Source organism: Rhea pennata, chromosome 2 (assembly GCF_028389875.1).
Source record: "Rhea pennata isolate bPtePen1 chromosome 2, bPtePen1.pri, whole genome shotgun sequence".
In the NCBI taxonomy this organism is placed as follows: domain Eukaryota; kingdom Metazoa; phylum Chordata; class Aves; order Rheiformes; family Rheidae; genus Rhea; species Rhea pennata.
The window spans coordinates 97841133-97859975 of NC_084664.1; the positions used below are offsets into that span (position 1 = coordinate 97841133).

The 18843-nt window shown below is 39.2% G+C and overlaps 1 protein-coding gene across 3 annotated transcripts; it reads left to right on the top strand.

Moving 5' to 3' along the window:
* The first annotated feature begins 6 nt into the window (after positions 1-6).
* On the top strand, positions 7-18772 carry CAGE1 (cancer antigen 1). 3 transcript variants are annotated; one of them, XM_062568064.1, is made up of 9 exons: positions 7-369; positions 1208-1280; positions 2753-2846; positions 3825-4312; positions 4583-4783; positions 5636-6820; positions 8984-9012; positions 13991-14101; positions 18708-18772. In XM_062568064.1, the coding sequence occupies exons 1-8, from the start codon at positions 344-346 to the stop codon at positions 14061-14063; spliced, it is 2169 nt and encodes a 722-aa protein (XP_062424048.1). In that variant the 5' UTR covers positions 7-343; the 3' UTR covers positions 14064-14101; positions 18708-18772. The 3 variants fall into 3 exon arrangements, with proteins under 3 accessions (XP_062424048.1, XP_062424047.1, XP_062424049.1); XM_062568063.1 differs by lacking the exon at positions 18708-18772 and adding an exon at positions 18091-18178; XM_062568065.1 differs by lacking the exons at positions 7-369; positions 1208-1280 and having other exon boundaries at positions 2776-2846; positions 3836-4312.
* The last annotated feature ends 71 nt before the right edge of the window (positions 18773-18843 follow it).

Genomic DNA, 18843 nt, shown 5'->3' on the forward strand with positions numbered 1-18843 from the left:
GGGCGCGGTAGTGCGGTCTCGTTCTGTGACGGCCCCTTTCGTTCCGGCGACGGGATCGGCTACGAACGCCTGACGTCACAAAGGCTGTCAAACGCCACTAGCGCGGCGTGGCGTCGCTGGGGCGCGGCCGCCGAGCCTCGGGGGCGCGCGGCGGCAGTTTGGGGGCCGCGCGGGGCGTAACGGCCGGCACCGCCACGGCGGGCCCGGGGCGGCGGGCCGCGTGGGGGCGGGCTGTGGGGTCTTCCGCGAGGGAGCACGGACCCTCTGGAGCCTCAGTGGGATCGCAGGTTCGCTTTTGTGTTTTGCAGAGCAGAAGGATTTTCTCAGCTTCTACGGACTGATCATGTCTTCAAGATACATCTCTAACGGGTATATGTGAATTATAAATGGAACCTTCTTGCTTTCTGTCTGTGCCTCTCTTCCGTACTCACATGGTTATGGTGATTTTCTGCTAATAATCAGTCCAGAAGATTCATGAGATCTCGGTTATTTTGAGTTTTGCTCCAGCCTCGAACAGTCAGTGTGGAATGAAGGGGAAGAGCAGCCTGAGAATCAGGGTTTAAATCCTGCACTCACTGAATTCAGTGACACACCATGTAGCTCTCACAGGCACTACAAGGAGAAAACAGACAAGCATGGGTTTTCTGTGGTGGAATTCATGGCAACTATTCAATTTATTTACCAGTGATACAGAGATCTTTAATAATACTGCACCTTCAACTTGATTTTCCTGTGTCAGAAATGACCATTTTCTTCTGTTAAGGCCATAGATTCATGGTTGCTTTTGTAAGACATTATTTAGCATTTTTATCCTTTGAGATGAAATGTACTCTGAAACATTACAATCAAATCTTTATTAATATAAAACTTCAGTTGAAGCCAAACAAATTCCAAGTTTTCCATCTTCACTGGAAGCGTCTAATTAACCATAATGCCTATTACACTGAACAAACTGCAATCGCCATTTATATATCAATATAAAATAGGTTTAAGATAAAAAATCAGCATTGTACTTTTTATTTTCTGGTGTGTAATGATAAAATCTAAAAAAACCCAGTCTTTTTTGTAATGTTTTTCCATGATTTTCCATGATCCAAGTGTTAAATGTAAAGGCTGTTAAAAAATCTACAGTTGTTGCAAAAAGCAGTAAGAAGAAGATACTTGTGCTAAGGAGAATTAATTTAATCTATGTCATTTCTATCTGCAGTGCTTCTCTAAAGTCAAACCATCAAGAGTCCCTGAATATGGAAAGTAACACAACCATTTCTGACATTCTGGAGGTGTGTACACAAGAGCTTTACTTCAGCACTATCTTCATTTAAGCCTCTGACTCTAGGGCATCTGAAACTGAAAATCCCTTTCTCCTTCTTTTTCATAAAAGAGGGAATATTGTGTCAGATACTCTTTCTCTGTAAGAGAGTGTCAGGTGGTAAGGCAGAGAAAAATACATCACTGCTCACTACAGAACAGTGTCAGTCTGCTGACACAGCTACAAGCACATGTGCTTTCCAAAGAACTGTGTTTAGCATAGACAAACCTACAAGGCCTAACTGCATAAGACGTAACACCAGGCTGCTTGGACACTGGTGACTTCAGCCAAAGAAGAGAGCGAGGAGGGCCCTCATGGTATCCAGTAGTTAAAATATCAGTTCCCTGCAATGTCTCTTGAGATATCTGTAGCTGAATAGATCCTACATGAAAGCAAATTGAGCTGTTACTTCTGATTATATTTTGTTACCCAGAAATCCCAGTCATGCCCCATTGTGCTAAGCATTATACAGACTGAACAAAAATAGGATTCTGTATCCTAAGGACCTAACTGCTAACCGTTTTCTCTTAAAGTGAATGCAATGCTATGTAATGCAGTCTTTATTTAGCTGCGAAATGAATGCAGCCAAGAGGTGGTTTGGGGGCAGGCAGAACTTGAGTCAGTAGCCCTGTCACATACCAAGACCCTTGGGATTCTGGGTTATTTCCCATACTGCCCCACCAGCATGCCTTGTCCTCACCTGATCTGGGTATAGCAATATTTCCTGTGTTCACACAACATGATGCAAGGATAAATGTATTAGCATTTAGAATGCATTAAGACAGGATGTAGATATGTAGCTATCTACATAGACTATATCAGGCAAATCTAATCAGTTGATTAGGGATGGAGGCAAGCAATCAAACAGCCTACAGTCATTCTACCTCAATGAGACAGTTAAAGTAGAGGATACTTCCCTCAGCCCTGACTCTTTTTAACCTCCATGAAGAGGTAACATTTTTAGTATTCCTCTGTAGCATCACATTGAGGGAAAGTAGGAGCTTAAGGCTCCCCACTCCTTACTGACCACTGTGCAAGTTAGCAGGAGTGAAGGAGAACAGTTCCATGTGCCAGCTAACCATATGACAAGGCATGTGAAAAGAGGTGACATTTACCAGATAGCATCCTTACTGTCTGTGAATATAGGCCTCTATCTGCCTATGCACTTTGATCACTGTCGCTCCATGGTCCTCCTCACACAGGAAAGTTCTTTGAAAACTATTGCCTCCCTTAATCTGCCGATGACTGCCTTGAATTATCTTTCCTGCAGATTAAGAGTTACAAAGCTTGCTCACATTTGTATGTCTACGAAGTATGTAAAAATTATATACACTGCACGTTGCGGTTCACACTGAAGCTTGGGAACTGAAAAGCACTGTAACTAGAGTCTGTGGGAAAAGCACATCAAGAAGGCCATTAGCAATTCCTTTTTTATATTTGCAGGATGAAATGCAGAACCCAAAGGAAGGAAAAAATGCTGACTGCAAACTTGGTGAAGGAGCCTGCGTTCCTGAGCCTGTCTTAGAAAATTTGACAGGTAAAGTATATTGCTGTTGGTGGTGGTAAACATGAAAAGAGATTTCAACTACCATACACTAGGGATTGATTATTATGACTTCTAATATATCTTGCCCCAAAGTATGCTAGGGCAGTACTTTGCAGTTCACAGGAATCATACAGACAAGAAATACAAGGTCAGCAATGAGTTCATTGATGTGCAGCTTCGGAAGTAAACTGTTGCAACCAATGCAGTCCCTGTCTAGTCTGCCAGTGTAATGTAGAGTGAAATGTTTCTCCACTACTTGAGTCCTCCCAGCTTCTTCCCAGTTGCAAGTCCTTTCCTGCCTATGATTAGAGTAAGCTGTCACAATACACAGAGTAATATTACAGAGACACATAGCAGTGGGAGGCTGACACACCCATCACTTGGCAGATAGCCTTTTCTTGAGATATGGCTTCAGCTGAGCTCAGGCCCTCCGACTTCACTCAAACTATAATGACTTGTGTCAAGATAAAGATCAATAGCAAGGTAAGTTCATGTGACTTTCAGAAATTCTTCATGCTGTCTTGGACATTAAGAGCAATCCTGCTCTGTTTTTACAGTTCTTTCTTTTTTCTTTTTTTTTTTTTACTTTGATTCTCTTTGTACATCAGCATAGTAAAAAGTGAGATCTCCTCCACCTCATGCACTGTAGGTTATATTCCAACTTCATATATACATCAGTTTAAATGGAAGAGACACATTTAAATGAAAGAGGCATACAATCATAGGAGAGAAAGAAATTAATACAGCACTTCAATCCTGATGTGAGCATTCATGTAGTTGCATCATGTTTTAGCTAAGTGGCTCCTGATCAAAGAATGATATATACTGAAGAGGCAAATGATTCATGCATTGTGTTAAGTTACAAACAAAGTAATTCCTCTCCACAGTTGTATTATGTTATTTCCGTGAATATTCTTTGATACAGTTCTAAGAAACTTAATTTTCTTTGATTCTATACACATTTTCAAGATTCTTTACAGAAAACAACGTCACGAGGCCTTAGAAACACTTGCCATGAAAGCAACAGACCTCTCTGTGTAGCCAGTTGGAATGAATCTTCAGATGTGGACATGATGTTTTTCCTAGAGAAGGAATCCATAGGCAAAGAAGAGCCATCACATCAAGCGAGAATACTGGGCTGGCTAGAAGAAAACAAAAAGGGAGAAGACACCATTAAAAAAGAATTGTGGCAATCTGAGAAAGAAAAAGTTTCACTTTCAGAACAATTATCAGTTAAGTCCCTTGCATCTCCTTATGAAAAGCCATTTGTGGAAATGGGGGAGTCACTACTGGACTGTATTATTAAAGAATCCCCCATAAAAGACGTATCTTATTTTCTCACTCAAACCCATGGCTCTCTGTTCAAGATATATCCAAGTTTTAGTACTGAGGAACTGTCTTCTGGAGAGGATAATCTGAACTTGGCTGGCAAAGTTCCCAGTCCAACAGGAGACATGGTAAAATTTCTTGTTGCTTGAATAGAGGCTTACATGGTGAAAATACTGTTCTCTGATAAAGCTAGTGGTAGTTCTTTAAATGATGTGTGTATTGCAGTACAGCAGGGAGTGCTATACCTCCCTGATGTATAATATGAAAGAAAAGTGTTAAGAATATTAAGGGAAGATATTAGAGTTGCACCTTGAATTAATTGAGTTCTGAATGGAAGAGGCAGTGCATTTTCACTGAAGCTCCCATTCAGCTTACAACTGCTGACTCTGTTTTCATAGGCAGTCACTGGACAACAGCTTGACCCTTCAAACACCTGTAGGGAGAGCAACAATAATTTTTGTCCTGATTCTTCGTATGAGAACTTTATGTATAAACCAGCTCTGATGCAGTCAAATAGAGAAGTGAAAAGAACTAACAAGAACTGTGTAATCCAGTGCAGCAAAAGAGGACGTGTTCACAGAAAGTTTCCATCAGAATCTGTAAGATACATTTTCCTATTTTTAGTTTTCTATCTTTGTTAGTTACAAGTAGTGTGAGAAAAATAGTTAAAAGGATGGTTGATAAAACTCTACTATTTGTTATAAGTTATATTATCTAGCAAAATCATTAAAAAGAAAAAATCAATGCTCTCTTATACAAGGTACTGTAGGATTCTGACACTCCCCCTCCATCCAAAAGACTAAGTTAGTAGAACTTCAAGCAGATTTTATTGTCTTCCAGCACTGTTTTCTGTTGAGTAAAATCTCCCTTCTATCAATCTGCTAGAAATTCAGTAAATACTTTGCTACATAGAACATTGGAAGATGTTTTTCTTACTGCTTTAATGTAAACATTTCTCTTTCTCCATTTTCTACAATCAAGTGGTTTGACCAACAGTTAGTTGTCTTTTTTTTTTCCTATTTTTTGTTTGTTTCTTTCTTTCTTTAGTTCTTGCTTTAAGGTCAGAACTTAATGCAATTTGGGCCAAAATTGGACAAAGACATTCTTTAGACTTCACTCCCCTGGATCTTGATACAGGTGCAAGGCCTTGTAGGCACTGCTGGAGGGTGGGCTCTTTATTTCTTACCATTTTATTAGCACAGCCTGAAAATTTCCACTGAAGCTAATGAAGAAATAGTTTGAATAAATAGACCTGAGTAAAGACTGAACAGTGCCACCTCTTGTTTTGTAATAACAGAGTGACACAACTCTGCTAGTATTGTAACAGTGTGAGTGAAGCTTATTCAAATTTATCCTCAGGTGCTTTTCTGCTTTCCCTGAATAGTTGACTGTCAAGCCATGTGAGTTTTAATTTGTCTAATGTTGATGTCAGAATGTGGTTATCCCCATAGGAAGTGCCCAAAGCTGATAAGAAATCTTTACACCATCATTCTGAGACATCACTTGCTCCCAAGGAAGAATATAAGCAAGGAGGCACAAGCAATAAAGTGATCCTCTCCACTCATAAAACAGGGAGCCCTTGTCTAAGCCCTTATGAAGCATCCTCAAATATGTTTAAGACACAGTATTCCAAGTACAACTTGGAGAAACTACCATTCCAGGAGGAAGTTACAAACTTCAGTGGGGTCATCAAGGAGCTAGAGCAAGGCCAGCAAAAACAAACCCAAATCACAGATCTTCAGTGTGATGATAAGCTTTTGAAGAAGATTAAAGAGAGGGGAAAACTGTTGCTTAGGGAAGGAGATTACAATCTGAATGAAGTGACTAAGAGAATGAAGCGGAATCAGAAGAAACAGCCAACTCAAATAACTGATTCTTACTCTGAAACCATTTCTCTGGAGACCAGTTTAAAAGAATTAGAATCAAAAGCTGTTCAGCAATGGCATTTTGAAGAAACTGTAAACAAGCTGAAGAAAGATATTGAAGATCTAAGAGAAGGAAGAGGCAAGGTCACAAAGGAGAAAAATGAGGCTAGGAATTGGCTAGTAGTCATGCAGGAAGCTTTATCCAATGCCACCAAACATCTTGAGGAAGTTGGGATTGAAAAAAAAGCTCTTCTGCAGCAGGTAGAAGAACTGAAGTCTGCTTATTGTCTCCTTCAAAAGAAGCATGAGGCAGAATTGAAGACCAAGTACTTGCAGAGGGACCATACTATATGCAGGAAAGAGAAAAAGATAAGGGAACTGCAGCATCTCAAACAAAAACTGGAACAGGAGGCTGAGACTGTCACTTCAGCCCTGCATGGGCTAAGGAAGGAAAAGCAGAATACAGAGAAAGGACTTCTATCCTTGCAAACAAAATTTCAGGGAGGAAAGGATGGCAGCTTAGCAGAAAGGCAACAGCCAGGATCCAAATATAACAAGCTGGCTGCTCAGCTTAAAATTCTGCAAGTAGAATTTGAAAATGAACAAGCTGAAAGGGAGAAAATGCAACAGCAGATCTATGAATTCAGAATAGAGAACCAAAAGCTGCAGCAACAGAGTGCTAAAGACCAAGAACAAAACCACATCCTGCAGCTTGAAACTGCCAGGTGGAAAAAGAAATATGATAAAGTCAGAGAATCACAGACAGCCAAGGTATAACTTCAGATGGATACAGCATTATAAGGATCGTAAGAACCTGTAACAAGTAGAGTTCCTAGTTATATATAGCATTGATGACACTGTACCTTCTGTTTTAAACCAGGGTGAAATACAAATGTGCATCACCAACTAAGTCCTACTTATACGCTTCCTGTGGACTTCAGCTGTACATATGCAGCTCTGTAACAATGGATTAATTTTGCCCATGAAAAAAAAAAACTTGCAAACATACAATGTTGTATAAGCATTAAAACAAAATAATTAAGCGTAAATCCTAGGCTGATCATTGAGGTTATGTTTACATGTAATTAAAAATCCTGAAATAACTGTAGAGCCGAACATGCAGAAGTAGGACGAGATATTGTCTCCTATTCCCTCCTCCAAAAAGTAAGCTTTTTTCCTTGTCCAAATAGCTTTACATTATTTGGAAGCAATGAAATGTATGAGGAAAGTTTTATATTTTGACTCTTTATCTTGAGCAGCTTGATTCTTGAGAATCAGCTGCACTTCAAAATGATTCAGATACTCAGACATAAAATTTTATTAGAGGAGGAGGATTAAGAAAGAAGGAAGTAGTACAGCAGAGGAGGCATATTGTGAGAGGTTTTGTCTCCTGGTATATTAGGTTTTGTGCAATGCATTCTTAGAAGAAAATATTGTAGGAAACATTTTAGTCTCAGTAGCACTTAGACTCTTGATAAGCCCTGAAGTACACACTTCTCCCCTTCCCCTCTAAAGCTAAACTTGACACTGACTCAAGTCAGGGGGTCTGACCAAGAAGTTGAGAGCTAGGAAAGTACTGAAACTTGCATTTGCCTTTAAGTACGTTAAAGTTAAGATACTGTTCATTCTCTTAAGTTCTTTACTGGACTAGAGTCTGGAATGTGAAAATTTATCTTATGCAGATAAGATAAATTTCACCCAATTTCAAGCAGTGATCACACACTTCACAAATTATCATGGAGCTACTGGAGAGAGTCCAGCATAGGGCTACAAAGATGATCAGAGGGCTGGAGCATCTGCCCTATGAGGAACAGCTGCAAGAGCTGGGCCTCTTCAGCCTGGGAAAGAGAAGACTGAGGAGGGACCTTATCAATGTGTATAAGTATCTAGAAGGGAGGGCGTCAAGGGAATGGGGACAAACTCTTTTCAGTTGTGACAGGACAAGAGGCAATGGGCAGCAATTGAAGCACAGGAAGTTCCGCCTGAATGTGAGGGGGAATTTCTTCCGTGTGAGAGTGACGGAGCACTGGAACAGGTTGCCCAGAGAGGTTGTGGAGTCTCCTTCTCTGGAGATCTTCAAGGCATGCCTGGATGCAACCCTGTCTAACATGTTCTAGGTGACCCTGCTGAGCGGGGAAGTTGGACTAGATGATCTCCAGAGGTCCCTTCCAACCTTACTGATTCTATGATTCTATGATTCTATGATTTGAGGGAATAAAAAGTTACAGTAACATCATTTTTTCAGCTTATTCAAGAGGAAAAGGAATGAAAAGAGTGGAATATAAAAGTTAATACATTCTAAATTGTTCCTGTAGGTGTAGCTGGTTGGCACCTTACCTCTTTCTTCAATTTTATGGATGTTTCTAGTTATGCTTTTGTATAGTTGGCTCTTTCTTCATTAGGTTATGCTGCCTCTAGTTCAGTGGTACTAAGCCCTCTTAGCAGAGAAAGGGAAAAGGATGTATATACATAATAGTGCATTTACCGAGAAGGGAGGTGGGAAAGAGCAGAATCCTTGGACGATTGTTATTTTTTTGTATGCAAATGACCAGCAGGGTGTCCTCATAAATCTTATCATATACTTATCTAGGGGTAAGAGATTAGTATAAGCTTCATGTCCACTGAAAGCAGAAAATTCCACTAACTCATGGAAATAGTGACGCTCATATTGGGCCAGATGCTTTCTAAATACAAAAGGTATGATCCTGGCTTTGAGAAGAATGGTAGTAAATGGGAGGCTAATCTCAATGGCTAAATGGGAGTCTGTCAGAATCTGAGAAATAAGTGCACCGGGATGAAAACTGAGAATGCTCTTTGTATACTCAGTTCATCTGGTTTAATTTACCAAATAGTGACTGAAATTGAGTGGAAATCCTATATTGCATTTGTCTTCTCTTTAGTAACATTAGTTCTATTTGTTACTTTTATTTTCAGTTGACAAGTTGCAGATCTCCTCAAATCAGGTAAATTTTGATGTTCTCATTTAGGATGTGACATCATCAGTGCTTTCTAATTTACCTCAGAAAAACCTCCAGAATAGAAAAGACTGCCTTAGCACCTTTAACATGGAGAGAGTATCCCAGATGTTATCTAAAGTTTGCAATATTCTGGCTATGGCAGATGGACATGTGTGTCAGGTAATACAAAATAGTTCTTTCAGAAACTGTCTACAGAGATCCTAGACACTGATTTCAGATCAGTTCAGATATCAGCACCTGGCATTTACTCTTGCTATATTCTCTCAAGAATTTAAAATACAGGAGTTTTTAGATGTACATTGAAACCATGAGCTTAAAACACATCTTTACTTCCAGCTTCCTCTGATTTTAGTCAGACATGCTTTTTCTATTGTGTTACAAGAAAAAAATTTATTGGAAGTCATTTTGGATTGTTTCTAAACAGCTGTATTTTCTCTCCATATGGAAAAGGGCAAGAATTTAAAATTTAAGAGGTACTAAATATTTGTTTTTCCTGCCTGTCTGCTCATACTCAGATCTCTCTCTCAGAATGATAAAGGAGGGGGAAAAAAAAGAAAATCAATTTTACATTCAGTAAGATTGGTTCACATTTGTAGTGAGCAAAACATGTTGCCATTTAGTGACCATCAAGAGGCCAGTTTAGGGGAAAAAATAAAAAAGGGAAAAAAAAATAAAGTAGTGATCTCATCCCACTTTCCTGAAGACAGTTTGAGTATGCCCAGAATTATTGCAGTTACAGCATCCTTATTAGCAGTCTCTGGAAATAGTCCCAGTGATCTTTTAAGAATTAGTTAGCAGATGAAGCACCCAAAACATTTTAATATCATTGATCTTAGTGTCACACGTTAAGTGAGCCAGGAATTTAAGAGATTTAACAGAAATATTGATGTTACTATGAGTGAAATCTGAATGGAAATGTCTAAGTACCAGAAGAAAAAAGTTAGAAGAAAGGGTTAAAAGAATGGCCTATATTGATAAATGAAGAACACATTCATAAGTAATCAAGACTAGATGCAGTCTAATGAGCACTGAGTGGATAGGGAAGATCATTCCCCTTGACCTGCTGGCTATGCTGCTGTTAATACACCTCAGAACACTCTTGGCTTTCTGTGCTGTGAGGGCACATTGCTGCTTCATGTTCAGTTTGCTCTCTACTGGGACTCCCCAGGTCCTTAGCAGAGCTGCTGCACAGCTAGTTGCCAGTCTATACTGTTGCTAAGGCTCACCCTTCCTTCCCGTGTGGAGGACTTTGCATTGGTCTTTGATGAATTTCATGAGGTTCTGCTTGGCCCATTTCTCCAGGCTGCCTAGCTCCCTCTGGATGGTAGACCAGCCATCAAGCATATTGATTGGTTCCCCATTCTCCCTCCCAGTTTGGGGTCATCTGTAAACACTGTAAACAGGCATTACATTGCCTACTCCAAATCATTGATAAAAATATTAGACTGGACAGGTCCCAGGATAGATGCCTGCAGTACTTGTTACTGGCATCCAGTATGGATGAAGCTCCTGAGAACCAGCAGGTTATTACCACTGAGCTGCTAATACCTGTTCAATGGACAGTAATAATTAATCACATCTGATAATAAACCCCCATATCTTCACCCATTCCCTATTAAAAGGTTCAGGGCCCTACAGGCAGAAGTCAGTTAGGATGCAGAAGCCAGCAGGGGTGTGACATACTTCTGTAGGCTAGTCACAGTCTTCTGCCAGGATCTAGTAATTAATCAGGAGCTATCATGGAACCATGGAGCAAGCTCCTACACAGCTTGGGGCCAGGTCCCACAGTGCTCAGCCTGGAGCTCAAGGAGGCCCAAGATAATTGTCAGGGAGTAGCAAAAGCAGGGCTGATGCACAAGGAAAGATGAGCTAGAAGCTGAGGGTGACCCCAGCACAAGCAGTGCCTCACCAACCACAGCACAGACTTAACAGTAGCCAAGTAAGGCAGTACAGCAGGGGCGGTGACAGCAACAGGTTCTGCCAACAGTCCCAGTGCTTATCAAGTGCACAGAAACAAGTCAGCTCCAGCGAACAGGATCCAGTCAACAGGTCAGGAACAGCAAGGAACAGGACTACAGTCAAGTCTACCTACAACATAGCTCAGGCAAGAACTAAGGGCACAGGAGTGATCTTAAATGGAGCTCACAGGCCAGTGAGCACAGGAGGGTGAGAAGGGATTCCAGATGTGACTGGTCAGGGCATTTAGGGCTAATAGAGGCATTCGGGAACTTTACAGCTAGCCCAGCAGGAATACAAGCTATAACAGGCATGTATTTCAAACATATATCCCCCAACAAGGAAAAATACAATAGGTAGTAATCTGGCCTAAGATATATGGAGGCTGTATTATACAAGATTCTGAGTAAAGGACAACCCTATAACAACTAATGACTTCTAAGGATATAGGAGATCTGTCTAAAAACAGTTTGTTACTGTCAATGAAGAGGAACCTGAGAGATGCAGTGAGGACTCAACGGCTGGCATTTGTTGTCCTGTTATGTTGCACTGATCTGGGCCAGATTACCTGGACACGTATGTTTTGGTGTTTGTGAGTATGTGTAAAATCAGCTTTTTAAAGGATTTTGTGTAGTAAAATCATCTTCCCCTGAATCTGCGAAGTTCTATGGTGTGTCCTGAAGATCCCAGCAACAATGAAACGTATCACAGGAGTTTCTCACTAGTAGACAGCCTGTGAAATCAGAATATTAAAAACAGGTCTGTTCTTGGTTAGATACAGCAGCATGAAACAGACTTTCTTCCATTGCTGCAATTCCTGTGTGGAAGATGTAAAAAGAAGCCACAAAGTTCAGTGTGGGTACTGTGTTCCTCAGTGCAGCTTTAGAGCAGGGTCAGGGAGAATAACTATAAATCACAGTCCTAGTTTATGTCAATCTTTCTGATATTTCTTACCAAAAAATGTTGTTACGGGTAGTTCTTTGAGCACCAGACCTGATTTAGTGGCCAGTGGATTGGTGACTCGTAGTTGACCTTAGAGTCTGCATGCTGACCTCACACTTCTCAGAGGCCATTGAAGAATCCACTTGGAATATGAGAAAGATATGCAGCACCTTGCTACCTCTCATTTTTTTATCCATCATATCAGACTTCTGTCACTGATCTTTACTATCATGCTGTTGTCCTCTCATTTTTCATTTAGAAAGAGGTAACAAGATCAATGATTAGCAACTGCTAATCATTCCAAAGGCATTTCTCTATTCATCAAACTCACTATCTCTGAAACACTCAACATACTTATTTTAATATAAGGGTTATCGCTGCTGCTTTCTGAACAGTTGTGTTTTCATCAACTTCCTTACCTTCTTCAGATGTGTCTGGGTCAATCAAGTATAAAGGATGCAAAATTGGGGTAATGGTTACAGTTAGTGGAGTGCAGTATTAAGTGAACAGCAACTAATCCTTCTGAAAGATCTCAGCTTTTAAAAAGTCATCATCCACTCCTGATGATGATACCAATATGTCATCTTCCTTCCTCTCCATTCTCCAGATCACATAAACTGCATTCAAACTAAACTCATCTCATGGCTGATAAGACCCAAGGAAGAAGAGACAGGAGGAATATTTCAAAACTGATATTAGTTTAGTTTTAGCCCACTATTTTAAGAGAAACATAACTTCTTAAAGCCAAATAGCAGTGGAATTACGCTTCCCCCCCCCTCAATTTTACCATTGTTTCAGAATGTTTGATCAAACTCCTGGGGTCTATGATAAATGTTAGGTATGTTATTTTACCACTTCATTTATTAGGCCTGTACTTGATTTGATATGCTACATTTTTAGATAAAATTTCTGTGACAGATACAGAGCCATTACATAACAACATGAAAAACAGAGTGACCATCCAGTTGCAAAACTGGAGAGTAATCAAGAGTTATGTACTTGATTCTTAGAATTAAAGGAAACTTTTTTCCTTGTTGCAAGAGCTTTGCTCCTTTACTGAGCAGAGAAAGAAAATAGTGTTCAGACCCAGAATGTATTGTTCAAATTTGAATTTACTGATAACATTACCAAGGTATCCAGCAAAGGAAACAGATCTCCACTTGACCAGAGTCTACTTGAACACAGGAAAACACTTCTTTGCTGTTAGAGTAGTTAAATACTGGAACATACTGCCCAGAGAGGTTATGGAGTCTCCATCCTTGGGAGATACTCAAAACCTGACCGGACACAGTCCTGGGCAACCTGCACCAGCTGACCCTGTGTGACCAGGAGTTGGGGGGGAGAGGGTGGAGGGACAGACAGATCAGATGCTCTCCAGTGGTGCTGTCCAACTCCAGCTATTCTGTGATTTGGTGACCTGCTTTGTTCATTTCCGATGGCATAATGTGGAATGACTAGGAGTTCATTGTCTCTTTGGTTCCCCCTCCCCATTTTTTTTTTCAATTACAACTTTTAGCCTCCATAGATGGCTTTGTTGTTTATTGATTACTTCATTCCAAATTATGAGTACATGTTATCTTACTAGTTACATTTTATTTATCGATTCTACAGAGTCTAAGCTTAGAATACATTTTTTTTTCACTTGGATTGGTTATAGGGGGGAACCCTGAAATGGTATGTGACAAATGGCACAGGCATGCTCTTAAATTCTTTTCCCTTACTAACATTTCTAAATACATCTTAATAGAGGCTTAGATGTTTTCAGGAAACACACTGTTAGGTTATGTAATATATTCTGCATTTTAATACTCAAAAAGCAGATCTCTGCAATATCTATACAATGGTAATTACCTGTGGAATATATCATGTAGCCTATGTGCTTGAGATCTTCAGGAGGCTGGAGTGTTCCAGCTTCTTCTAATACTTTTCTCTGCCATTTGTCATATCTGGATTTGGTCAAGACACCAGAGTTATCCTTCAGTTAAGACCAAGGAAAGGTAGTGATGAACTCTTTGCTAAATTTGAGATCTTTGTTCATTGTTATTTTTTTCCCGTCACTCACTAGGACACAGATCATCTTTCTGTCATTGAACATAACAGGAAGAATGAAGCAATTGTTCAACTGCAAGAAGAAATGAAGAGCCTTACTTCTAAAAAGAAAACTTTAGAGAAAAAGGTAGGTCTTCCTGAATGCCTGAGGAACATACAAATGGGTCAGTGCAGCTGATGAAGAAAGTTTCTATAGCCCCAAAACATACAGATATCAGTGATCCTTTTTCAAGACTGATTATCAAAGCTGTAGCTGATTCACAGTGTTTCTATCACACCTTCCACATGCTTCACAGTGAAGGAAGCCTACTCTTTAAATGATTGATTATTTTATGTCTTGTAAAATGCATTGTATGTAATATTGTATTAGTTTTCTACTGTTATAATGGCTGCTGAGATTTAGTTACCAGATTTCTAGGTCAGACTCTGGAAATGACTCAGCAAAAAACCACCCTTCACCTATGACATGAGGTATTACATCCTTCTATTAAATCAGTCGAGATAAGCCTGCAGTTTTCCAATATAGTGTTAGCCAAAACCAGCCAAATTATTTACACTGTTTACTCAGTTATATAGTAACCAAGAACAAATTCAAGAAATGCTTTCAGTGATTCTAATGTTATACATCCTCAGGCATACACAGCATTTTATGTGCAACATCATACAGTGCATACTAGAAGGTATTTTGTTGGCAGGAATATTGTGGTAAAGAGTTTGAGCTCCATGGCTAGATAAGGAACTGCAGAAGGAATGTCTGTGTCTATAGATCTTTCTTTCATCCTCCAAAGGTTTTAACCATGGTCATATTGTTCTCTCTGTTAATGCTGCATGGCCTGACTGGCTGACTGACTTTGAGAACCCAGCTTAGTATCATTATAGTGCATAAAGCATACTGCCTTATTATAGGCTTTTAGCACTTTCTTGTTTGGAGTATTATGTTATGCCCTTGTGTTGATACAATCATAGTGTTAAAAGGGATAACATCACAACTGAAACTGTTGATATCCTCAAATAGAATTTTACCTGCTCCACTCCATGACTGTAATAAAATGTCCCCTAATTTGACTTTGTGTTTTATCTGAAAAAAAAGAGGGGGAGGGAAATAGATGCACAAACAAAATTAACAAAGAAGTGAAGTACTTCACAAAAGAAGGGATGAAGTGGGTCTCTGGTGTTGAGGTTGAATACAATCATAATATTACAGCTCCCCTGGAAGATTTGCTACTATCCAAAAGGGTAACTGCCAGCCAAAGAGGCAAGAGAGATAAATTATGTGGACTGAATCTACAGCTCCTTTACTCCACAGGCTTTACCTTCGCCTAGCACACCAGGAGTTCTGAGGTCCCTTACCTCCTCTTAGACTCATCTCTTGGACCAGTTGGATAAAATTTATTGGAGAAAAGCCTAAGCTAGTTGAAGATAACTGAACGTACAAGCTAAAGGCCATGATACAAAGATCTGAACAGCTAGTTACATCTGATAGTTGTGATTCTGCAGCAAAAAGAATGCTATAAAATACACACTAGAAAGAGGCTCTGCATATAATATATAAAGCGTTATTTCCCGCTCAGGATTTATCATTGACAGTCTGTTCTTAAACTCTGTTATTGCAAATGATAGTTTTTATAAGGTGTTCATAGCATATATAAATTACAGTTGAGTCTCATAAATTTTATCAACATAAATGTTTAGTTACAGAAGTACATGAAAAGCGTAGCAATCACAAGAGAGTTAATTAATGAAATGAAAGCTTTCCAAGACCAAGTTACTCAGGTAAGTTCATCACTGTTCACAATGATAGAAGTTAGAGGTTTGAGGTTGTTTGGGTGTTCTGACCATTGTTAATGTAGACATTACTATGTACTGTGCTCCCTTTTCCTTTTGCTCCTTGTTATTCTGTGTTCAAACAGAGCTTGTAAAATGGAGCTTGGAAGCTGATTAGGGCCCTGAAGTGCAGGAATGTGCTAGTAATAAATACATAATACAAGAGATGCAGGCATCCTCAGCTTGCTAGTCGAGTACTGGCTTCTAGCTCCTAGCTAGACAGCTTCTCAAGCTCCTTTTGGAGGAATGCTTGAGTACATACAGTCAATAAAATGTATGTTTGTTTCAGTGTGCAATATTACATGACCCAAGCAGGATGATATGGTTGCACTGAAGTACTATGGGGTGCTGGCAGCACTTAGCTATCTCATTAGCCAGGTAGCAGGTAACTTCCCTAGCACAGAAGAGTCCTCATTTTCTCCCTCTTCTGCTTTATAGGCTAATGCCTCATCCACATCACAACTATTATTATATAGACTTGCTGGAGAGGGCAATCTGTATAAAAGCTGTTTTCTTCACAGCACCCAGACTTTGCTGCTGAATGTAACGTAGTACAGTCAACAGAAGTAAAGTATGCATCAGGTATCTTGGAACTCTAGCAAAACCAAAAAATTACCACTGCACATTTGTCCCATTTTTACTTCTAAGGTGAGAGCAAAATATGAAATCTGTTGTGGAACTGTGGGGAGATAGTTTGCAGATTTTCACTTCAGAACTTGCCGCTACAAAACAATGTCCATGTCTGGGTAAGCCCTGAGCCTCTCCAGAAAAAAAACTATCAGTTCTGAACAGGGCCTACAGTTAGTAGGACTACACCATCAAATTCATTTTCATTCCTGAACCATTTCAAAATATATCAGTTTTGTAAAGTGAAATTCTGGTACCTTAAACCACTATGTCACCTAGGCTCTAACACAAGTTCTCTCATATTTGCCAATTTATTTGATTTGCATTCAGAAGTACTATGAATTTAGTTTGTAATCTGGATGTTGATTTCTCTGGCAGATCAGGAGTAAGCAATGTGAAATGCTTCTTCACACAGATGATGACAGGATCACATTTGAACACTACTGGTTCTCATGCTATCTCAGGGACCAAGGAGCCATATCACAGTTCTCATGTCCCTAGAATTTCAGTGTAACTCTGTATAGCCAGACTTTATGGTGATGCCAAACTGATGACCACCAAAAAAAAGGGTTCATCGGGGAAGTAATTGCAAACCCTTGATCCTTAGACTAGTCACTACCTCAGTGGTGTTGGTTATGGTTATATAACTTACAAGACAAACCAAGACTGGTAGAATTCCCAAAGCTCGAATTATAATGAATATATTATTATTGTATTCCATGAGCATCAAGAAGAGAGGGGACTGTAATGGGAATTTACCTCATTACCTTTCTACTTCACACACACTAAAAAAAATGAGTTACGTGATTCAGTGATTTTGAATGAAAGACAGAATTTTTAGTCAAACTAAAACATATTAAGTAAAGGCCTCTTGTACTGTTAGTCCTCAGTTCTAAACCAGTGTAACAATACTAAAAGAAATTTCATTAGTATAACACCGGACTGACAAATGAAAAAAATCAGAAAATCCTGATCTTAGGAAGCAAGTCAAAAAGAATAACCCTAATGAAATCCTTGCAAACCAAGTTAGACTTCAGTAGACTGAGTAGTTTGGATATTAGCATTAATATACTGAAGTATGTAAGTATATTGTAAGTATATAGTACACTAACTACATCCTAGAATAAGAAAAACTATATTTTTAGGAAGAGAGGTAAAGTTTAATGACTGATACGGAGTTTGATCCCATTTTTATTAATGACACACTTATCTACAGGATTCAGGTGCTGGGCATCAGAAACGTGGAAATGGTACAAAACTGTATGATTTGCACAGACCAGAATTAGATAAATATCATAAGCAAAACAACGAGCTTCAGAGCCAGGTGAAGAAACTACACATGACTGAAACAAACAAACAAAAAACACAGAAAAACTTGAGAGGGATATCTGGGTTTCATATAGCTTCAGTCACAAAGCATTTATTTCTCTCATAATGTTTGATTAATGATACACTCTTTGGACATACATAATCAAATAAAAATACCTACATTTTCTGGTAGTGTGAATGATACGACTTACAGTACACTGAGGTTTCTCAGAAGCTAGTATTGTACAAGTACTAGCACAGCACCCTTTGTGCTTTCCCTTGATGACAGATTTTTTTTCTATTTCCTAATTGTACGTTTATCACATTATTTATTTAAATTTCTTATTGCTTTCTGAGATTGAAAAACTAAAAAATCACCTGGAGTTAAAAGAGGAAGAATGCAAGAGACTTACAGGAGAAAATGACAAACTTCATGAAGATTTGAAAAGCATGACATTGAAGGTACAGAACCCTTGAAAACCCAGAGTGCACAGCTGCACAGACCTAGTACTTAAAAACTTACTAGCAGTATCATTGGATAGCTATATACAGCAGTGTATTGTATTATATAGAGGTAAGGGACCTTCAGATTTTATGAGCTTTTCATCTGACCTCTCAAATGAGAAATATAAGACAAAGTCAATGCTTGGGTGAGAAACCTACTAAATTCCTACCTCCATTTGATGCACATTTTTTCTAATAGAAAGAGAGGCTATATAACACTGTCTTGATTTTGGTGTGTATAAAAATCCTTTTACGGCTCTTCTTATGTCAGTCCTCCTGAAACTGGTGGAATTACCTGCTTACAGCAAGTAGGATATAGCCAATGGAGCTGATTGGTGCCAGCAGCCTCCTTTCTCCATACAGAAGATATGTATTATTTATACATGTACATTTATATGTATATGCATGTACCTGTATGTACATACTTCAATTATACAGGAACTAATCATTTTTTAATTTTGTTTTTAAAGGTAGTATCATACGAGAAAATTATTGGATGCCCCAATGAAAAGCTTGAAAGTTCCCCGATACCACAGTAGGTTGACTGATACTGCTATTGATCATACTCCTTGCTTTGCAGAAGTATGCATGAACATATGTGTGAGT

What these genes read in the sequence shown, in the direction of transcription:
- CAGE1 (XM_062568064.1), top strand. Translation starts at nt 344, where the DNA reads ATGTCTTCAAGATACATCTCTAACGG. An exon ending in TGTCTTAGAAAATTTGACAG is followed by an intron (nt 2,847 to 3,824) that starts GTAAAGTATATT and finishes CACATTTTCAAG; the next exon opens with ATTCTTTACAGAAAACAACG. An exon ending in GAGAATCACAGACAGCCAAG is followed by an intron (nt 6,821 to 8,983) that starts GTATAACTTCAG and finishes TTTTATTTTCAG; the next exon opens with TTGACAAGTTGCAGATCTCC.